Source organism: Vigna radiata, chromosome 5, assembly GCF_000741045.1.
Source record: "Vigna radiata var. radiata cultivar VC1973A chromosome 5, Vradiata_ver6, whole genome shotgun sequence".
Lineage (NCBI taxonomy): Eukaryota > Viridiplantae > Streptophyta > Magnoliopsida > Fabales > Fabaceae > Vigna > Vigna radiata.
In genome coordinates this window covers 26,324,081-26,347,285 of record NC_028355.1, presented here as the reverse complement: position 1 = coordinate 26,347,285, position 23,205 = coordinate 26,324,081, and the positions used below count along the sequence as shown (strand labels likewise).

At 32.9% G+C, this 23,205-nt stretch overlaps 3 protein-coding genes across 3 annotated transcripts; all 3 read left to right on the top strand.

Moving 5' to 3' along the window:
* Positions 1-1,458: 1,458 nt before the first annotated feature.
* On the top strand, positions 1,459-2,141 carry LOC106761596 (putative calcium-binding protein CML19). The gene has a single exon (XM_014645160.2). It carries the CDS (start codon positions 1,461-1,463, stop codon positions 2,043-2,045), a length of 585 nt encoding a protein of 194 aa, XP_014500646.2. The 5' UTR covers positions 1,459-1,460; the 3' UTR covers positions 2,046-2,141.
* Positions 2,142-5,400: 3,259 nt separating this feature from the next.
* On the top strand, positions 5,401-8,258 carry LOC106762557 (aspartyl protease AED3). The gene is made up of 3 exons (XM_014646535.2): positions 5,401-5,912; positions 6,925-7,399; positions 7,508-8,258. Exons 1-3 carry the CDS (start codon positions 5,433-5,435, stop codon positions 7,873-7,875), a joined length of 1,323 nt encoding a protein of 440 aa, XP_014502021.1. The 5' UTR covers positions 5,401-5,432; the 3' UTR covers positions 7,876-8,258.
* A 9,509-nt stretch (positions 8,259-17,767) lies between these two features.
* LOC106761568 (U-box domain-containing protein 1) lies at positions 17,768-19,529 on the top strand. Its single transcript, XM_014645127.2, has one exon. The coding sequence runs from the start codon at positions 18,070-18,072 to the stop codon at positions 19,036-19,038; it is 969 nt and encodes a 322-aa protein (XP_014500613.1). The 5' UTR covers positions 17,768-18,069; the 3' UTR covers positions 19,039-19,529.
* The last annotated feature ends 3,676 nt before the right edge of the window (positions 19,530-23,205 follow it).

Here is a 23,205-nt window from a genome sequence, read left to right as displayed (position 1 = left end):
AAAATGTCTACATAAAAAAAAATTATTAAAAAAGTTCGTAGGATCAAATATTCGTTAAGTCTTATAGTTAGATTAGTCTATGGTTCTTATTTTAATATGTTGATTATTTTATTTTTAATAATATTCAGAAAGTTAACATATTCAGATTTAACTTAATCATATCTATTAATCATCCTAAATCAAATTATGCAAATGTAAGAATATCTAGTTTTTCTTTTTAATTTTATAAAATTGTATGTGTATTTATACAATTTTGATATACAAAAATGTTTGTTATATTAACATTGTTTTATAAAAATAATAACTTATTTGAATTTTTCACGATGATTCTTTTCAGAAAAAAAAAAATCATTTCTTTTTAAACCGAAACATCCTTATTATATTTTCGATGTCAAAACTAAAAATAAGTTAAAAGCTTATTTATATAATATTTTTAAAATACCTTAATAAAATAAATTTATAAAAACTTTCAAAAATGAAATAATTAAAAAATAATATGCTTTCACAATTGTATCAAAATATAAATAATTTTTAAACTTATAAAAAATACTTATTTTGAACTTTTTTTTAAATTATTTTGTTTTTAAGCTTAAACAAACTCAACCTATATTATATTTTTAACTTTCTAAAATAATAAAATTATGTATCTAAAATATTATTACAATTAAAAAATTATTTTAAATATCTTTTTATAAAACCAATATTTATATATTTTTTAGGAATAATAAGTTTTCATGATTAAAAACAAATATAAATTAACTTTGATTTTTCAAAATCTCTACAAAATAATCATTATATCAATTTCTATCAAAACTACCTCTTTTTTGTAAAATAATAAAAAACTAAAATCTAAATACGATGTTGGGAGACTAGGGAATAAGTTGGGTTAAAGAGCATAACAATACGAAAATGAAAATATAAATAATGAGTGTGAGCACAATACGTGAACCCAACTCCATTTATAAATAATCAGTTGCACACTTCAAGAGTTCTACTTTCAATTTCATCTTTTGATCATCCTTACCATAATTAATAGAGAAAATATATTTTGACATCATTTTGACACTGTACACGTGTCAAAAATATGGTTGGATGATTTCAAATAAAAAAAGTTAAGACAAGAGCATATTTAGAAGAAAAAAACCAATTTTTTTTTTAATTTGAAATCATCTAACCATATTTTGACACGTGTGCAATGTCAAAATAGTGTAAAAAAATTGGCGTTAAAATATCATTTTCCTAATTAATATCTAAATCATTACACTCTTTGTCTTTGTATCTTCCCTTTCATTCAAACTCACACTAAAACTACATGTTTATAGAATAATGTTAGATAGGTTCGCAGCAAACTCCTGAAAGTTACAAAATTGACTTTTGTTTTGTAGTGAGATATAAATACTTGGTAATAAAGCGGTACAAACACGCCATTCATTATTCGTTTGGCATCGTATTCTCCAATGATGCTGTGTTTTGAGTTTAGCGCGTTAAAGCCCTTTTCCTTTCTCCTTCGTATCTTGCTATATATATTGAGATCGTATACCAAAGATATGAAAAACAGCATCAATTTACATAATCAGATAATATTGTGTTTGAGAGTACGTAGGATGAAGATGGATAAGAGAGATTATGAAGGTGTGATGAAGTATTTTGATGAAGATGGGGATGGTAAGATATCTGCATGGGAGCTGAAGAAGAAGCTGGGAATGATGGATGATGGTTGTGAGACAGTGATGAAAGAGGTTGAATTGTTGGTTGAGGAATTAGATTCTGATGGAGATGGGTTAGTGAGTTTGGAGGATTTGGTGAAACTCATGGAAGAAGCAGAAGAAGAAGAGAAGATTAGAGATTTGAAAGATGCTTTTGAAATGTACAATGACTCTCAAATCTTAGGCTTTATAACTCCCAACAGTTTGCAAACCATGCTTGCTAGGTTAGGTCAATCCAAATCCATTCACCAATGTAAAGCTATGATTCATCACTTTGATTTGAATGGTGATGGTCTCCTCAGCTTTCATGAGTTTACAGTCATGATGATGATGCACTGATTTATTCATATCTTTCTACATTATTCTTACCCTTATGTAACAAACACATTATTGATTTATTCATTTCTTAATGTTTCAGTATCATTTTTTTGAGACTTTCCCATTTCTCCCTTCAGTATCTAAATTATATCATTTTTTTTTACTTTTAAATTACATAACCCAAAAGACTTTTTTTCTTCTTCTAAGTTGTGCAGTCCCAAAAGAAGTTTAAAAAAAATGACTTAATATCATTTTTAGTTTCAAAATTACATAATTTAGAAATGACAATAAAGACAGTGATTTCATATTTGGGGGCCCAGGACGAAAATAATGGAGATACAGCAAGAATTTGTCCTAGGAGGGAACTTGAGCTCACCCCGATCAAATTCAGTAAAGTGTTTCTAAAGCCCAAAATAAGTTTAAGAATGCTAATATATATTTATTTAGATAAGCTTTTCCTTAAATTTATAAATGAGAAAAATAAGAATTTAGATAAATTATATTACACGGTTTTTATTTAATATTAATTTATATTACTTTTTCCATTTTTATTTTTTAAAATATTTATAAAATAATTTTCATTTGCCTGTGTATATATAATATATTATTTTCTCATACATAATGTATGAGATATTATAAATCCTAATTTTCGTTCATAAGAAAAAAAAAAGCATTCAGTATTGATGACATGTGATGTTATTATAGTAGAGTTTGCTACTTGTGCGGCACGCTTCCACATTGCGTGTGATTTGCTAAACAAATAAGAGTGCTCCACATGTGTGGGTGCCAACATTTTACTTTTAATATCTTTAAAGTTTTTTTTTTTTTCATTTTTTAGTCGCATATGAAAAGTAAGTTTGTTCCCACACATTAATACAATTGTATCTTTTAATACATATGAAGAATTTGTATTTTAAAGCTTCTATGCAAGAAAAAATATATATTGAAAATTATTTTTATGTTATTATAAAATTCTAAATGAAATAAATTAGCAACTTTCCATGTTTCATGTCACATGAGTGGGAATTTCTGCCCCTTTAATTTGTCCCACCAAAGATAATATTTTTCTTAAGCTATTTAATTTTCATAAAAATCCAATAAAAAAAAAAGCAGCTTTCCCGTTCCCATTATTGGATGTTTCTTTTTCTCAAAACCCCACCAAAAATAAAAATAATTCTGTCACCATTATTTTTCTTTGAAACAAATACTACAAATATAACTTTGACATTTTCATCTTGTTATAAATATAAACAGTAGTGTTACTCTTTCCTATACCATGTTATGCTTTGTTATATGATTGGACTATATGCGTATGTCTTTAGCGTTGAACATTTCATGCTCCAGTAAAAGGAAATTGATTAACTTGGTTAAGTTAAAATTGTACTTTGATCCAAGAGAGTCAAAATTCAAATTCTGTCATTTTGGGTGGCATGGATCCAAAATATAAGTGTAATATACTGAAGAGATTGATGATCTGAATGGGGTAACCAGAATGCACATGACTATTTCTCAAACTTTTCTCAAGTGCCAACCACAGTGGTGAACTCACATGTGACACTGTCAATGGCATAGATTCTCTTGGTTCTGATGTCTGTTAACTTATATAATAGAACAATGTCCCCAGTGCAGTTCCTTCAAAGCTGAGCTTGATGGCACTACGGTCTTTATCAAGGGATTTGAAAGAGAAATGAAGAAAATGACCACAATAATGAGAATCTAATCTCTTTCTTAAATTAAACGTTCCATGTTCTTGAACTTCACTGATCAGATCAAGATCACACTTCAAATATTTTATTTTTATAGCTTATGAAACAACCATGTCACTTGTCCACTTAGTGGGTGTTTGTATGTGCTTATGACTGTAACCTCTCACAATTTTAATTCATGCTACCGACACAAGTCGGTCTCAGAGAAAATCAATTTTTTGGTATCATCAACTCCCATTTTCTGGGGGTCCTACACTGCAAATAATACTGCAGCTTTATCTTTAAACAAACATAACTTTTCTCAATCAGCACTAAGCAATGATAATTAAGAATCTCTTACACTTTTCCTCAGCAAATCCCCTTCTGGGGTCTAATCATTTTGGCACTACTACATCAGATTTTGATTCGTTTTATCATATTTAGGGTGCATGGAACTAGTCTTCTCTTTGGTTTCCTTTTGTTTAAACAAATATCATGTATGGCCCCATTAATATATAGTATATTCCTACAGATACCAGAGAATATGTCAGTTGAGATCGAAACAACTTTGTTTATGTCACAGACAGTGAAATTGACTGCGGAGATTTCATATTATACACAGATGAAACATTTTGTGAAGAGGGAAACCTATTATTGTAGAGGTTCTAAGCTGAATCTATGGATTTCTTTGATTCTACACAGCTTGCTTGTGTAATGATTTGTGACAATGATGCAGCATAGCAAATATGATGCCTGGTTATAACTGTTTGGTGGAGTCAAGGAATAAGATAAGAAAAAAATATACAACACAACCCGTGAAAAGGTAAATCCAACTATGGAATAAAATGGCACAACAATTCAGCTGAAATCACGGTTTCTGGTTTGGTGCTATGCTTGCTTTGTCTTTTCTGCAAGAAATTAATTACCTGATCTGTGTTTTTTTTCCAAGTCTTGAAAACCATTCTCTCTTGCAGTTCAAATTTTGAGGAGAAATAAATAATGGATATTCTGAAAAAGTGTTCCAAGTTCAATCTATCTAGTAGTGTGAATTATGGTACTTCCATGCCCCCACATTTGCACCATCCTTTCTTGCCTTAACAACCAAATAGCACTTCACTTTGGCTTGTGAAAGACAACACTTTTGCTCAACCCATAACTTTTCAATTATGCATGCCTTTATTTGTTTTACATTCTACCACAGTAGCATCCCCAAAGCTGCTAAATCACACTATTATTGAACATTTATTTGTCATAGCTACTTCATTTGTCCCAAATGGATGAACCCAAATAATTCTGCATCATTGAAAAGCGTTGTAGCCAAAAGCTTTTCTTCCTTAACCTACCCTTTTCTTGCCCAAATGAAAAAATTGATGTAAAATTACAAGGGAGTTGTTAAAAAAGGTTTCTTTAGCTCAAAAATAGTGAAAGATGTGTTTTTTCCATATTGAAATTGTGATACAGGAAATAGGCAGAGTAGGCCACAAAACCAAATGGAGTACACTCTGTTATCTCCCACTTACTTCTAAATAACTCTGCTTGTCACCCCCACAGTGTTAATACCACTAAGTATAGTGACCCATACCCCTTTCTCACCTACAAACTCCAAAATAATCTTTTCCCTTAAATATAACAATAAAAAATAAAAAGTTCATTTTTTTTTTCCTTTTTACTATATAAAGGACTCAAACGAAAGCACCAAAATCACACCAGCAAATCAACAGCCATGGAAAGAACACTCTCATTCTCACTCTCACTCTCTCCTTTATTCCTGTTCCTAGTCTTCTCCCTAGTCCAAGGGCAGAACCCCAAATGTGACACACAAGAGCATGGCTCAACCCTGCAAGTTTTCCATGTGTTCAGCCCTTGTTCTCCATTTAGGCCATCAAAGGCACTTTCATGGGAAGAGAGTGTCCTCCAACTGCAGGCCAAGGACCAAGCCAGGCTGCAGTTTCTGGCTAGCTTGGTGGCTGGGAGGTCAGTGGTGCCTATTGCCTCAGGCAGACAGATCATTCAGAGCCCAACTTACATTGTGAGAGCCAAAATAGGTACCCCACCTCAGACCTTGCTCTTGGCCATGGACACCAGCAATGATGCTGCTTGGATTCCTTGCACTGCCTGCGATGGCTGCACATCATCCTTGTTTGCTCCTGAAAAGTCCACCACCTTCAAGAATGTTAACTGTGGTGCTCCTCAATGCAACCAGGTTAACCATCTACCTCACATTTTCTCAATCTCATCATCTTTTCTTCACTAAATTACACTGCCATTTACTCAGTTTTTTAACTCTACATGACTTTTTTTTTATTTTTTTTCTGCAAAACTGCTTATAAAACCATGGCAATCTAATGTTTTTGACATACTATTCCAAAGGGTCAGTATAAACAATACATAAAGGCATAATTAACACGCAGTCCTGCTTATTGTTGGTCCCCATTGCTATCACTATTTAAAATGTAGCATTCGTGCTTTGTCTCTGAGGCACAACCAAAGAGAAAAAACAAACACAGGATACCAAGATCTAAATACCTAAGTATTGGTTGAGATCATTCATTAACTTATTATTTGTTTCATTACTTTTTCATCAACTTTGTATAATAATGGAAAAAAGAATTGTTGGTAAGATGTTTAACAGAAAATAAATATAGTTTAAAAGAATCAGAGCAGTGATTTTTGGACACTCACTTTATTAAAAATAATTACTTAATTTATAACAAACATGATGTGATATTCGTATTTTTATTACACTGTGTTACTTAATGGTGTCCTAAACATTTTTTTTTCTGAGAATCTGTGACCCTTTTCCCACTGGAGTAGAGGACAGCACATAGAAAATTGTGAGACTGATTTTGTGTGATTAGTCTTTTTCATTTTCTTGACTTGGAAGGAGAAAGAGAGTCCAATGATTCTCTAAGCTATCATCATCACATAGACACATGAATTTCCTTGGCCCTTAGCTTGTGGGGTTGACATCCCAAATTCTAAAATTTTGAAATCTGTGTGCCACAGACAGACAAGGAAGGGTTCACGAGACTTGTTTTTTTCTGCTAAACCAACTTTTTCCTAGGCACATTCAATCTTTCAAACTGTACCTTCTTATGTTATTTTAATGAGATCCTGTAATATTTTTAAATAATTAAAACAATCTTAGTTCAACATTCCTTCAAATATATGAAATAGTTAAACTTTAATTCCCTTGTATATGACTTTGTTTTCAGGTGCCTAACCCTAGTTGTGGAAGCAGCTCCTGCAACTTCAACTTCACTTATGGTAGCTCCACCATTGGTGCTAACCTGGTCCAAGACACGGTTACTCTAGCCACTGACCCTATTCCAGGCTACACCTTCGGCTGTGTTGCAAAGACTACTGGGCCCAGTACACCACCTCAGGGGCTTTTGGGCTTGGGCCGAGGCCCATTGTCTTTGCTCTCCCAGACCCAGAACCTCTATCAGTCCACCTTCTCTTACTGCTTGCCCAGCTTCAAATCACTCAACTTCTCTGGCTCACTCAGACTTGGGCCTGTGGCCCAGCCCATTAGGATCAAGTACACCCCTCTTCTCAAGAATCCTAGAAGATCTTCACTCTATTATGTCAACTTGGTTGCGATTAGGGTTGGCCGGAAAGTTGTCGACATTCCTCAGGAGGCCTTGGCTTTCAATCCGGTCACCGGAGCCGGCACCATCTTTGATTCTGGTAATGCCTTCTGCCTTTTCTTATTCAACAAAAATACAAACAAAATGAAATATAAAACACTAAGTTAGAAGATGGTCAAGTTTTTATTTTTCTTGGTTAAACATGCAGGCACGGTGTTCAGTCGGCTAGTTGCGCCGGCGTATGTGGCAGTCCGGGACGAGTTCCGGCGGCGAGTGGGGGGAAAGGCAAACCTAACGGTGACATCCCTTGGAGGGTTTGATACGTGCTACACAGTTCCAATAGTTGCACCGACCATAACATTGATGTTCTCAGGCATGAACGTAACCCTGCCACAGGACAACATTCTGATACACAGTTCTGCAGGAAGCACCACATGCTTGGCCATGGCTTCAGCTCCAGATAACGTGAATTCAGTGCTGAACGTCATAGCCAACATGCAACAACAAAACCACCGTGTGCTCTTCGACGTCCCCAACTCAAGGCTGGGTGTTGCTCGTGAACTTTGCACCAAATAAAATGGTTCAACGTAAACAAGTTAATTATTTTCATATGATGGTGTTCCTTTAATTAGTTACATATTGCAGAGTGTTTTGGGTGATGATACTATTTCTTCTGCTGAGTTTGGTTCTAGGATATGCTAATAAGGGTTTCATTGCTAGCTGCCTAACTTTATAGTGCAAGATTTTGAGTTACTGATATATGTGTTGATGTGCTTTATTTTGTGCTTAAAGTTCGTTCGTATTTATTATAGCTATGTGATGGTCTGTGTCACGGGTTTATATATTGTAGCTCTTTTGTCTTTTTATTCAGGTTTATTGAATTTTTCAGATTTCCATATTTGGATAGATAATCGTCGAGTTCACGGGTCATGTAATGAAATAGATATTCATTTGTCGTTTCTTAATGAATAAAAGGAAACTGTTTTGGTGAAAATAATGCTGTAAAATGTTCAATGTTAGGTTGTATTCAATGTTTTGGTAACTCTTGATCTTAATTTTGACAAAGAGATAGAGAAATGACTATATGACACACCTAAATTTTTTACATCCATTTGACATTATCCTTACTTACTTTTTACTTTTTTATTTATTGAAAAACTATAAAACTTTACATTTTTTGGACCATTTTACTCTTGTATTCTGTGTCAAATAAATGTAAAAATGTATCATGATATTACTACTCCAAATAGATATAAACTTAAGATATATATATATATATATATATATATATATATATATATATATATATATATATATATATTATACAATTTTTATATTTCTTCTTACATTCAGGTTTTCTTAATACTTAGAGACAAAGAAAGAATTTTATTTATCTATCATTCCTTTTATTACTAATATCCTTACTAATTTGATGGACACGTTTTAATAAGATTAGGATATATAGAAATTGAGCATAATTGGTCCTTTTAATAGGATTGGTAGACCTAGGATTACCACAAAGGTAAGTGTTAAAAAACTCGTCTATAGAATGTTATATCTTGAATAATAATAATAATTACTCATTTAAATCTTCAAAGTCACACCTCCAACCACAATTTCATCAAACCTTTACTTATTGTATTATTCTCCAAGAATAATTAAAATTATTTTTATCATATTTATTTGCCATATGCATATAAAATAATAAATATTGAAATAAAGAAATATAAAGGTATTGAAAACAGCCGAAGGCAAAAAAAAGAAAGGCCCAAAAAAGCCTTCTGGCCCAATCGTAAAAGAAAAANACTTCCTCTAGAATTTTCTTGTAGTCAGAAGGTAGGTGAGACAGTGAGAGGAATATCGTGTTCGAGAAAACCCATCTGAAGATCTACCATGGGAGCGTACCAGCGGAGCTTCCAGGGAAACCACCAGCAACAATGGACCCAGGCCAGCACAGAGAAGGGAAAAAGCACGAAAGAGGTAAACGAAACTATCGAACTATTTTGTTATTAATGAATATCTGAAAAATTACAAAACACTAGAACTGGAAGTCCCTTTATATAAAGGGTTCCGGTGAGGGGGATCTAATCAATCCCTAACGAAAACAATCAAAATAGAAAACAGAAAACAATAAATGTTGCTCTTAGGAGCAACAACCTAAAAGTAAGTACATTAATAGCCTTCCCTCAAGCTGGATGGTGGATATTCACTAATCCAAGCTTGGGGATGATGGATCTGAAGCGTGTACGATGAGGGAATTTGGTGAAGACATCGTCGAGTTGTTCCTCCGATCGAATAGGCAGCAAGCGTAAGAACTTGGCTTGAATCTTCTCGCGTACCACATGGCAATCCAGCTCTATGTGTTTAGTGCGCTCATGGAAGCTTTGGTTATGGGCGATATGTTTTGCGGAGTTATTATCACAGTAGATGACAGCATCAACTTCGGGTTGAACGTGGAGGTCTTGGAGAATGTAATGAAGCCACTGCATTTCACACACGGTAGCAGCTAAGGCGCGATATTCAGCTTCTGTGGATGACCTAGAAACAGTGCTATGTTTCTTTGACCTCCATGAAACAAGAGATGTTCCTAGGAAAACACAGTACCCAGTAGTGGATCTTCGTGTATTAGGACAAGTGGCCCAGTCGGAGTCACTAAACCCCTTTATCTGAATGCTTGAATCAGCAGGGAAGAAAAGTCCTTCAGAGGGACTTGCCTTGATATATCTGAGGACATGCTACAAAGCCTCGTAATGAAAATTAGTGGGTTTTTGCATAAACTGACTTAGGAAGTTAATAGTAAAACACAAATCCGGTCTAGTATTAGTGAGATAGAAGAGCTTCCCTATTAGTCTGCGATAGACACTAGGATCTTCCATGTAATTCTTTGTCTTGTATAAAAAATTGTTGTTGCTTAGAAATGGTGTAGAACTAGGTTTGCTACCCAACATTCCTGTTTCTTCTAAAATATCCAGGGCATACTTCCTTTGATAAAGATGTATCCCGTTCTTAGATCTGGCAACTTCAAATCCTAGAAAATATTTAAGTTCTCCAAGGTCTTTTATGTGGAATTGATGATGTAGGAGAGTCTTTATATGAGTGATTTCTGTCATGGAATTGCCTGCTAAAACAATATCATCAACATACACAAGTAAAGCTGTAAAATTAGTGGGAGTTTTCTTAACAAATAAGGAATGGTCAGATTTGGATTGAATGTAATCTGCAGACACAAGNAAACTGGACAGTTTCTCAAACCACTGTCTGCTGGCCTGTTTTAGGCCGTATAAAGATTTTGTGAGCTTACAAACCTGTCCTTCAGTGCTAATATTCAAACCTGGTGGAGGATCCATGTAAACATCTTCATTTAGGTCTCCATGTAGGAAAGCATTGTNAACATCAAGCTGTTGTATAAACCATTTCTTTGATGCTGCTAGAGCTAGNAGAAGTCTGACAGTGGTAAGTTTAGCCACAGGTGAAAAAGTGTCTAGAAAATCTATACCCTCTTGTTGGGTATACCCTTTAGCAACTAATCGGGCTTTATACCTCTCCACAGTCCCATCTGCTCTGTGCTTTATCTTGTAAACCTACTTACAGCCTATAGACTTCTTTCCAGGAGGAAGCTTAGTCAAAAACCAAGTGTCATTGTCTTCCAAAGCTTTAATCTCTTTGTTCATAGCATCAACCCATTCAGGACTTCTTCTAGCCTCTGCATAAGAATTGGGTTCCTTTGCAGCATTTATAGGAAGAGTGTATCTCAATTGTTTGCTAGATAAAGACTCATAGGATAAGATATTATTTATAGGATAAGGAGTTTTTAACTCATTTTTAAAGCATAGAGATGTAGTAGAGGACTAACCACATTGCACATAATCTTTCAAATATTCAGGGGCTCTTCTTACTCTATTTGATCTCCTTTGGTTGTTTCTCTGTTCCTCCTCAACTAAATCTGAACTTCCAGAATTGTCAGCCAGGAAGACTTTGATCATCTCTTTCATCACTGTTTTGTGATTCTTTCTGGCTGCAAGGAAAATTAGACAGAAAAGTACTATATTCTTCATTTTCATTACAGTTACCACTATTTCCTTGCTTGCTTTTATAGGGAAAAATATCTTCATAAAAAATCACATTTCTACTGATAAAAATTTCCCTAGTGTTAATGTCAAGAACAATGTATCCTTTTACTCCATTCTTATATCCTAGGAAGATTCCTTTTCTAGCTCTAGAGTCAAGTTTACCTCTGTTATTTTCAAGAGTAGAGGCAAAGCACAAACACCCAAACACTTTTAGATTAAGATAAGTTGGGGAATCACAGTTTAAAATATCGTAAGGTGTTCTATTCTTAATAATAGGTGAGGGCAATTTGTTTATTAAGTATATTGCGTGAGATAAAGCATAACACCAGTAGGCATGAGGGATATTAGATTGAAAAACCAGGCTACGAGTAATATTTAGTATATGTTGGTGTTTTCTCTCCACAACAGAATTTTGTTGTGGAGTTTCCACACAAATGGTTTGATGTTGTATGCCATAGGTATTATAAATGTTGGAATAGTTAAATTCAGGGCCATTATCAGTTCTAATTATTTTGATAGTCTTATTGAATTGGGTTTTGATTTTCAAGATAAAAGAATGTAAGAGTTCTCTGGTCTGACCTTTGTTTTGCATGAGAAAACCCCAAGTGTGTCTACTGCAGTCATCAACAATGCTAAGAAAATACATGTGTCCATGTACAGAAGGGGTTGAAATAGGGCCCCAAATATCACAGTGTATAATATCAAAACAATTTGAAGATAAGGAATTAGACTTAGAAAAAGGCAACTTGTGTTGTTTTGCATAATGTCAAATATCACAAGCACTGTTGGTATCAATTTGAACATAAGGAAACTCTTTGCATATTGTTTCAACAACTTTATGTCTTGGATGGCCTAACCTATAGTGCCACAGATTTATTTTTACATGTTCATAAGAGAAAACAAAGCTAGATCTCAAATTCTCTTCAACAGACCGCAAGTAGTAGAGTCCATTGTACACTTTAGCACATCCAATCATCTTCAATGTGGTTTTGTCCTGGATTTTACACAACTCAGAAGAGAAAGTTAGTANGCAATTTGTGTCTTTAGTCAATGATTGGACAGATATTAGATTGAAAGTAAATTCTGGTATGTATAAAACATTGAAAATAGCAAAATTTGGGGAAAACTGTACTGTTCCAGCATAATGGGTTGTGACAGTAGATTTATTTGGCAATTTAACAAATATAGGCCTAATTTTATAAAAAGTTGTGAATAAATCTTTGTCATGAGTAACATGATCTGTAGCTCCTGTGTCCATTATCCATGAAAACATACCTTGTCTTGTCTTGTGTATTTGACTGACACTGTGTGAGGATTTCTCTGTCTTGTCTAGCATTTCCAGTAATCTTTTCATTTGTTCGGGGGTGAAAGAACTTTGGATGTTGTTAAAATTGCTTTGTTGATTATTCTGTGATTCAGTACCAGTAGTGCAAGCATTTGTAGCTCCCCATTCATTCTGACCAGTATTATTCTGCCCATTGTTGTCCCCTTTTTTGTACCATGGAGGATATCCATGTTTAGAGTAACATTCATCAATAGTATGATTCATTTTATGGCAATAGGAACATTGTTTTCCTTGATTTGGATTTCTTCCTCTCCCCCTTCCTTGTCCACGACCAGAAAAATCACGCCCATGTCCTTTCTAGTTTTGATCACTCTTCCAATTGCTTTGTCTATCTATTTTGCTGGCAAGAACTTTAATTTCAGCCTGGCCAATGTGCCCAGATTCGTGTTTCTCTTGCCTTTCTTGTTGTATGATGAGGGAGAAGACACGATTAATGTTGGGTAAGGGTTCCATTGGCAAAATATGTGTTCTAACAGTATTATAACAATCATTAAGGCCTTTTAGGAAACATATAACATGTTCCATCTCCCTGTATTTGTGGGCTGCCTTTGAAAGATCACAGCTGCAAGGAATCTTGCAGCTACAACGAGGAATGGGTCTCAAAAATTCCAGCTCTTCCCATAATATTTTCAAATTAGTGAAATACTGATTCACACTTCTCTCTCCTTGCTTGATGGAGTGTATTTCTTGCAGCAAATCTGAGAACTTAAAATGATCTCCCTTTGAAAACCTTTCTTTTAACTCTTCCCATAGTTCTTGAGCGTCCTTAACGTAGACAACACTTTCTGCTATTTGAATCGAGAGAGTCTTGATAATCCAAGACAATACCATCATATTATTTCTTTCCAAGGAATCATAAAGAGATCCTCTCTTTGTAGTTTCTTGATCTCTCCATCTATAAACTTCAGCTTGTTTTTGGATAATAGAGCCCTTCTCATACTTCTGCTCCAAGAAGTATAATTTGATTCATCAAGAATCTGTGAAATAAGCGAAATACTTGGGTTTTCTCCCGAGTGAAGATAATAGGGACTGGAAGGATTGTTGACATGCTCCATACTCGCAGTGGCAGAGACAGCAAATGATGAAAGAATACCCAGAAAAGATTAATCAAGATTGCAGCGGAAACATAGGCAGAACAGGTTCGCAACCTGCTCTGATGCCATATTGAAAACAGCCCAAGGCAAAAGAAAGAAAGGCCAAAAAAAGCCTTCTGGCCCAATCGTAAAAGAAAAAGACTTCCTCTAGAATTTTCTTGTAGTCAGAAGGTAGGTGAGACAGTGAGAGGAATATCGTGTTCGAGAAAACCCATCTGAAGATCTACCATGGGAGNGTACCAGCGGAGCTTCCANGGAAACCACCAGCAACAATGGACCCAGGCCAGCACAAAGAAGGGAAAAAGCACGAAAGAGGTAAACGAAACTATCGAACTATTTTGTTATTAATGAATATCTGAAAAATTACAAAACACTAGAACTGGAAATCCCTTTATATAAAGGGTTCCGGTGAGGGGGATCTAATCAATCCCTAACGGAAACAATCAAAACAAAAAACAGAAAACAATAAATGTTGCTCTTAGGAGCAACAACCTAAAAGTAAATACATTAATAAAAAGAATAACGAAACCAATGATGACTAAAGATAAATAGAAATAAATAACTAACTAACTAGTAATAGTACATGAATGATTAATTAAATAGAAATAAATATAAACAAATAATTAACTTGAGATGAACATAAATAAATTATTAAATAATTAATTAAAATGAGGTTAGGGATACCTCAATGAATGTAAAAATAAATAATATAAAAAAAATAGGAAAGCTAGAACTTATGTATAGGTTGTGCATTATTATGCATTAAAAATAGATTGGTTTGGAATGCATTAGATAAAATTAAAATGATCCTATATTCCTCCATTTTGTGCAAATGGAAGAAAATCTATACCAATTTCTCCAAAAGAAAAGAAGACAATAAAAGTCAAAACACAAGTTAATAAACTTATTACATCCTTCTAAGTTCTTCCCTCTTATTAAAGTGCCCCTTTCAGAGTTTTGCCATGATGTAAAATTGACCTAAAAACTTAAGTCTTTTAAAGTCCTCCATGTCATTATTAAAGTGCCCCTTTCACATATTTTAAATTCCTCTATGTCATAGGTGACTAAGCATTATATAGTAGTTGTATTTTGTAGAATTTCATAATAACCCTTTGAGTATAAGTATAGATACAAAAATATAAAATTTTCATTTAAATCTTTGCTTATGTTTGTAATTAATAAAGTTTTCAAGAAAAGATTTCGTCTTTCTTTTAAGGAAAGACCCTAATTGCTAAGTTTATGTATATTTGTAATAGTATATCTTGGCATAATGTTGTGTTATTGTTTTTCACACTGAAATATATTCTTAAACTCTCCTATCATGTGGGAATTGTATCTTAATAATATATTAAAAAAAAATACATTAGCATACTTATTTTTATAAACATGAAACATAGTTTATATACAGTCACATGTACTGAATTTAATTTGAAGCACCACCTAAATTTATATGCACTTTAATTATGTCATATCAAAGAAGTTGTGCATCTATTTATATAGGAATTAATATCGAGAGACTTCCTATTACTACTCAATAATGTTATCTCTATCAATATTGGTCGGAATGATAGCAATTTGTTTTCATTAATTACTTAAGTAATTAGGGTATTAAATCTTAATAATAAAGTATATTAATAGGAGAATTTACCTTTAAGATTTCTCACATAATTACTCCTTGTTTTCCAAAGTAAATAGTTTATATTGATTATATATGGTTAAAAATATGTTTTGTGGGATTACTTAATTGGGTCCCAATAGAAATTCATTACTCTTGCATCCATATCAGGGATGAGTATTTATAAAAGCTTAACAAATTAAAAAGAATAATCCAAAAAATTAAATGAATCAATAATATATATATATATATATATATATATATATATATATATATATATATATATATATATATATATATATTTAAAAGTATTGAATTGTATGACTTTAATCACCCAACCAAACTTATATATAAATATATATTTTTAATCATAAAATTATTATTTTACAAGTTTATGTTTATATTTTTCTTTATTTTACATTAATAAAATTATCACACGAGTCATACTTATTTATAAAATATATTCATTTAAAAATAGGACTATAAATATAATTATATTTATTTTCAATGATCTCTATTTGAAGATTAATTTGTGTATTAATTTCTACAGTGATTTATACAAATTTAATATTTTTAATTATTTTAATCATGTTTATTAAAACCTTATTATTATTTGTTTAAATTATTTTCTAAAAATAAAAAAATTGATTTATTTATAATTATATTAAATTTGAATTAATTAAATAATAATTGAATTATTAAATAAAATAAATAAATAATAATATGGGAAACAAGCCTTAGGATCACGAAAGAGAGATTCTTCCCCGATCTCTTATTTTTTTCCATTTAGCATAAGCAAAACCTAGAAGCTTCAAGCTTCTTTCCTTTCTTTTTTCCTGGATGAATTGGTCTTGGACGTCATTTTTCTCTCGTGCAAAGTTCTCGCCTAGGGAGGGTTTTATTCTGCTTTTCTTTCTTGCGATTCAAGTTCACGTGGAGGCAGGGGAACCATTATTCTCTTCTGTGTTTTAGGCTCGTTCATCATCCCTATCAGTAGAGGGTTCTCCTTCGCACAGAGGAATTTTCTTTCCCTTTCTCTTTTCTCGTCAGCATCGTAAGGATGGAGAACTCCCATTTCCTCTTCTCCTTCGCGATTCTGGTTGGGATTTTGTGCAGGTAGGGCATAAACATGCGAGAGTAGCATGCTGCGAGAGATCCTGTTGATGGTGTTATCAAGGGGGAAGAGTTGACCTGTTGTTCGCGGTGTATCGACCTTCGTTCATCAGCCTCGCTACCACTGGGGTGGTGCATCGCATAGGGAATTTTGGTTTTCTTTTTGGAGTTTTACTGATCTTGTTTGCGAAATTGGAATGGAAATTTAGGGTTTTTCGGTTGGGAGATTTTATGTTCTTAATCATTCAACATTTGCAATTGAGGTTGATGGTTACGTTTTGGGGTTGTCTCTAAGATTGAGAGTTATGTTTTATATTTGATTATTGGTTTTATTTTTATTTTTTTTGTTTTGCAAGTGGTGACAAGAGAAGTGCAAATAAAAGTGACTATGAATGTCACGTGACCGTTAATTCGATAAAAACCCTAATATTAAGAGGAATCATTAAATATTGAAAAATAAGTTTCAAAAAAACATAAATTCACCTCATTATATCTTAAAGTGTTCACGTCAACTAATAAATAATATATCATTCACTAATTATTTATTTACTCAATCGAACATTAAAAAAAAAAAATCCCACTTCGTACAAAATTCATCAAAATAGGAACCAATAATAAATATTAAGGCTTGTATTTATTAGGAACATGCAATCCTCGGATAACTCCTCTAATACTACAGATCCAGGTATTCTTTTTGGAAGATCCTTTGACCATGTTTCCATGTGCCACCGTTAAGAGTCAAAACATTCATTCCCTCTAATGTAATTTTTCACACAAAAGTAATCATTATCCTTGCCAAGTTTCGTAGAAGAATAAAGCAAGAAACATTGTTAATTCTATTTTCTTAGTGCATCTCTGAGGATTGAAAAGGTCAGCCAACCATGTATGGAGGACTACAAAACCAGTTAAACCTAGCTAGCTAAATTAACCGTTTTAAAAAAACATATTTTATTTATTTATTTATTTATATGGATTTAGATGCAAGAGAGTTTACACTAATTTACTCATATTATTAAACCAAATAAATTAGAGTGTATTATTTTTATATATATAATGTTTCCTCATTTTATCTAAATAACTTAAATATAAATATTCAGGCTTTATTTATTAGAAAATTATGAAGTTTGAGTTTATTTTGTTAAGTTCTTTTTAGCTCTATTACTTTTTATGAATTTATAGATTTAAAGTGTTTTTGTTTTTATTAATTAAATAAGATAGAACTACATAGGAAATTAAGGTATCTTAGGTTAATTGTTATAGTAAAATCTTAAGCATCTGACTCAATCAAAGGTTTGGAAAAAAGTCAACTAAGTTAGTAACATAAGGTTAAGAGTGACAGCTTCAGAATCACTTCAATTTCTTTCATGATCATCACTATCTTTACACCACCCGACCAATCACATTCCATTGCTTCATCTCTTTGAACTCAAACCCCCACAAAAAATATTGCAATTTGCATTCAATTCTCACATCCCAAATGGATTCAAAGTTTAAAAATTTCAAATTTAGGTCATAATTATCTCCATTCAATCCATGGACACCAAATTGTTAACAATCCGTACACTGGTCTCCTCCCTCGCTTCCTCCTCCGACCAAACCCGTCTCGCCGCCCTCCGCCACCTCCGCCGCACCTCCAACGAGGATCCCGCCGCCCGCCCTCTCATCTCCGCCGCCGGTGCCGTACCCCTCCTCGCCGCCGCCCTCTACTCCCCCTCCCACCCCATCCAAGACCACGCCGCCGCCACCCTCCTCAACCTCTCCATCTCCGACCGCCGCCCCCTCCTCTCCTGCCCCGCCCTCTTACCCGCCCTCGCCCACATCCTCTCCCGTCACGCCACCTCCTCCGCCCCATCCGCCGTCCAATCCGCGGCTGCCACCCTCCACAGCCTCCTCGTCGTGGTAGCCGAGTTCCGCCCCGCCGTCGGTGCAAAACCCGAAATTCTTCGTGCCCTCATCAGCATAATGAGTGATCCCGATTCGCTGACGAGGACGATCAAGGATGCTCTAAAAGCATCTTTCGGAATTGCACTCTACCCGCCGAGCCGAACAGCACTGGTCCGGCTTGGCGCAGTTCCCGTGCTCTTCGCTCTGGTGGCGAAGGACAAGGACGGGAAGAGAAAAGTTGGCATAATTGAGGATGCGACGGCGGTGATCGCGCAGATTGCGGGGTGCGAGGAGAGCGAGGAGGCGTTTCTTAAGGTTTCGGGGGTTTCTAGGTTGGCCATGATGCTGTGTTCGGAAAGTGGAAACTGTAGTTTGAGGACAAAGGAGAATGCTGTTGCGGCGCTGTTGAATCTGGTGAGATATGGGAGTGAGAGAGTAGTTGGGGAAGTTAAGAACAAGGTTGGGTCCTTGGATGGGATCTCCTACGTGCAGGAACACGGTAGCCCCAAAGGGAAGAGCAAGGCCGTGGCTTTTTTCAAGCTTCTTCTTGATGGTGGAAGCAGTGCTGAAATTGCTCAAGATTTGTACCCTGTGCACTCTGATTCGGCTTCCTACTGAATACTAAAACTTAGTTTGTTTTCTATGTAAACTAGTCTCAGATTGAATACTAAAATTTCAATGTTACTACACTTTCATCTAACACTAAAAACATTAGACAAAAACATTTGTCGTGGTCTGCTTCTAGTAGAAACAAAGACAGTTAATGATTTTACTTGCTAGGTTTTGAATTAAATTGTTGGTTAGCGTTTGGAAGTACTAAAGATGGTTCATAACATGTGTAAATAATGTAGCAACCAAGCAATAAGCTTTATTTTTAAACACCTTCAAAGACTTGAAAGTCTCTCTCTAAGCATGATGCATATACCTTCTCATTTTATATCTTGCATGTCCTTTCGTGTTTGCTGAAGGTTTGGATTGCCCTCTTTTTGTGTTGTCTTTGTAAGCATAGCATAAAGAGGATCCACTTTGCAAGCCATTTTAGTTTAAAACATTTTTTCTTTCATTAAGGGAGACTTCTTCCAAACGCCTTGCTTTATAATGGTTTTTGCTTTACACACACTAGTGCCTTGCATCGTTGTTGCTTCTCACAAGTTTTTCCTTTTCTATTCACCAAACACTTTTAATAATGCTTCTCTTAATGCACCCTGTCTATTGGATCCACATGCTTTATTAAAATCATCATTGTCATATTATTGTGTGATCCAACAAAGAATATACGTGTTGAGAATTTAATTACAGTGTACTGTATGACATTCCGGGGGCGAATGACTAACAACTAAATAACCAATTGAGATAGTCTTTGAGGTAATTAAAAATTAATCAATAACGATAACAGTCATTGATGAACAGTTAATGAAAATAATAACAATTATTAATGAAGTAATTAATAAATCTGATTTAGTTGTCAATGTTTATAAATATAAGTTTGCTATTAAGGTAAATATACTTTTTCTTTACATATCTTTACTAAACTTCTTGAGAAACATATCCAATTTTTGACTTTGACGTGTTTTTTGCATGTCAACTTCGAGTATACCAATATATTCTGAAATAATAATCAACAAGTTGGACGAGCAAGACTTTGAACACCACAATAGAGCAAGAAAGGTTGATTCTCGACTCCTTAAACGAAAACATGTAGGTTTAAGTTTCAAAGTAATTGAAAATAAAAAAAAGTTAACAATTATATAAATATAAAAAATCATAAATTTATTATTTTAAGAATTTTTTATAAGAGATAGTATTAATTATTTATGTTAGATTGAACTTATTTTTCATTGGTAAGTTTGTCATAAATATGTGCATAATTTTTTATTTTCCTTTTTATAAAACGATTTTTCACAAACATTTTTCGAATTCTTAAATACACATGAATATAATAGAAATGTGTAGTGAGTGTTACTCCTTTAGAAAGGTATGGCTGAGACCTGAGTCTTGGAGGTGTGAGGGATAAGATCAGATTGCATATTCTTAGAATGACATTTTCATGATAATCTATGAATTGGCAAAAGCATTTTGCAAGATTTTCTTCTCTCTAAGAATTAATTGGGAGAAGAGAATATGAATCGATTCCAAAACCATAAGTCAATCTATTCCACTGATGAACATGGGAATGGGTACCTACTTATTTGTTTCAGACTTATATATATATATATATATATATATATAAGCTAAACTTTCACAGCTTTAAATAATTTAAAATTAATAGCTTTTGATTGAAAAACTTTAATTTTTAAAAATATTGTTTGAAAAAAGAGAATTTAAATTTATTAATTTTTAATTTATTTATTTAAATGGAATATTTCAATTATTACTATGGAACTTTGTCAATATAATATGGAACAATGATTTTAATACTAATGATAAAAGGATGCATAAATTTTTTTCACAATATAATTCATGTATTAAAAAAGAAGTTAATCCAATATTACTAATAGAAATTGAACTTAAATAAGTGTACTAACATCTCAGTTCCATAAGAATAAATCTTGATCATGTTTAGTTCTTAGAATATTGTTAATTTCTTTATCAGACATGTTAATTACATTCAAACTTATACTAGATATATGTTTAAAATGACTTAATCAGATAGTTTATGTCAAACTTATTTAAAAAAAAAATAGTAAAATTATTGTTCATCGTCTTACTTACATGACCTATTAAAGATGTTAATAACAATAGATATTCTATCAATATTTATTATATTATAACAATATTAGAAAAGTTCTCTTTCATAATTTAATCATATTGACTTAGTTTTATATTTTATATTTATCTGTATATTTACTAGGAAATAAATACTTTTATATAAATAATTATATAAAATCATTTAACTTTTTATTTCTATAGTGAATATAAAGATTTATTATGGAAAATGAAGATAAAGAAGGAAATGAAAGAGGGTATAGGAGGAGTACGTGGCAAAGAATGAGTGGTGGAGGAAAGCCTTCATCAGAAAGGTATTAGGAGTGGTAGCTTTGAGTGTAGTGGCTGTGTCTGCATCACCAAAACACCTTTCAAAACCCACATTAGCATAGCTAACAAAAGTGCTACCTCAGGGACACAAGGAGAGAGAAGATAAAAAAATAAAATAAAGAGGGGCTATAAAGTTTCATATTCATATAAAAGAATATGAGTAATCTAGGTTGACAAAAAGAAAAAGCGTTTATAAATATTTTTGATAAAATTCGCGACTGATAATCGATATTGTGGATATTTATTACTTACAATTCGCAGGTAACATGTATTTTAATACTGGTTTATAAGTAGGTTGAGTGTAAGTATTATATCTTCTATATTCGTAGATATCCGTTATTCATAAAAAATAAAAATAAAAATATAATTTATATTTTATTAGGTTATATTTAATTCAAATTAACATTAATTTATATTTTATAAAGATTAAATTTAACTAAAATTAAATTTTAATTTATATTATATTTTACATATTTTTTGTAATTCTATTTAAATTTTATTTTAATAATTTATAAAAATATTTTTTTTAAATATTTGCAGGTATCCATGAGTATCCGTGGGTTTTAAAATATTCACAGATATTTTTTAAACAGATATTTGTGCGGGTAACGGGTTGATTTTTTTTTTCGGATAAGATTGTGGATAGACACTATCTATGTTCTATGCAGTCCATTGTCATTTCTAAATTAATTATTATATGTTATAAATTAAAACGATGTGATTATCGATCGAAACTAAAACTTTAATAATGACAACGATAGATAATAGTGTTGTGGGCAAATAATATATCTAATATCTTCACTTCATATATTATAAATTAATTCAATCTTTGTAAAATAAGATTTGTATTTAATTATATATTATAAATTGAATTTATTTTAATAGGTTAGTAACTTATAAATTGAAACAAAATGCATGATTTAGACCTAAATTGGAGTGTTGTTTTAAGTGAGGGGAGCACATTGACTGGTGGTGGAGGAAGTTGAATTTTGAGGGTGGTGGATGGTTGTGAAAATATTAGTGTGATGAGGATTCTGAGGGGAGTGGGTGACAGACCCACGTGACTGACCCACCATCACCACCATCACCACCACCCTTCTTCTGCTAGGCCCACTAGATGTCATGCTTGGCTTCATATCAACGCTATCAGCCAAACAAACTCTACCAAAACCATTACACTACACTAAACTTTCCTATTTACACTCAATTACCCTCTTCCTTAATCTCAATTAACCTTTTACAAAAACAATCTACAACCACCAATCTACAAAAACACCTATATTAACTTCTTTTTTTTTTTTTAATGTTCTAGTTGACATTGTTAGATATTCTATATTGATTAGAGACAAACCAGATTCATTATATAAATTAGTGCAAACTTTACTGGTTTTTTAAGATTAAATTAAGTAAAACATCAAGTGTTATTCTGTCAGAGATTTGATAAATCAAGTCTATAGCTTTTGATACAGTTGGAAACTATTCATTCAATAATAAAACCTTTCATATTATTATTACAGAATCAATTTTATAAATTGTTTGTTATTGTGATTATATTAATTTGTATCAAAAGTTTTTTGGAATCTGACAGACAGTCGTGTTTATTTACAGTATAAAAGAACTTTTGTTGTATTTATTTACAGTATAAAAGCTATTTTCAATATAAAATGTTTGTGATTTGTACAAAGAAAAACACCAGAAAACTAAGAGGAAAATCCTATTTTAAGAGCTTCATTGTGGAGTCACAGTTGC

Excerpts from the sequence above, each read along its gene's own strand:
- LOC106761568 (XM_014645127.2), top strand. The coding sequence starts at position 18,070 with ATGGACACCAAATTGTTAACAATCCGTACACTGGTCTCCTCCCTCGCT.
- LOC106762557 (XM_014646535.2), top strand. The coding sequence starts at position 5,433 with ATGGAAAGAACACTCTCATTCTCACTCTCACTCTCTCCTTTATTCCTG. Across the intron at positions 5,913-6,924 it reads GTGCTCCTCAATGCAACCAG|GTGCCTAACCCTAGTTGTGG; the intron begins GTTAACCATCTA and ends CTTTGTTTTCAG. Across the intron at positions 7,400-7,507 it reads CGGCACCATCTTTGATTCTG|GCACGGTGTTCAGTCGGCTA; the intron begins GTAATGCCTTCT and ends TTAAACATGCAG.
- LOC106761596 (XM_014645160.2), top strand. The coding sequence starts at position 1,461 with ATGCTGTGTTTTGAGTTTAGCGCGTTAAAGCCCTTTTCCTTTCTCCTT.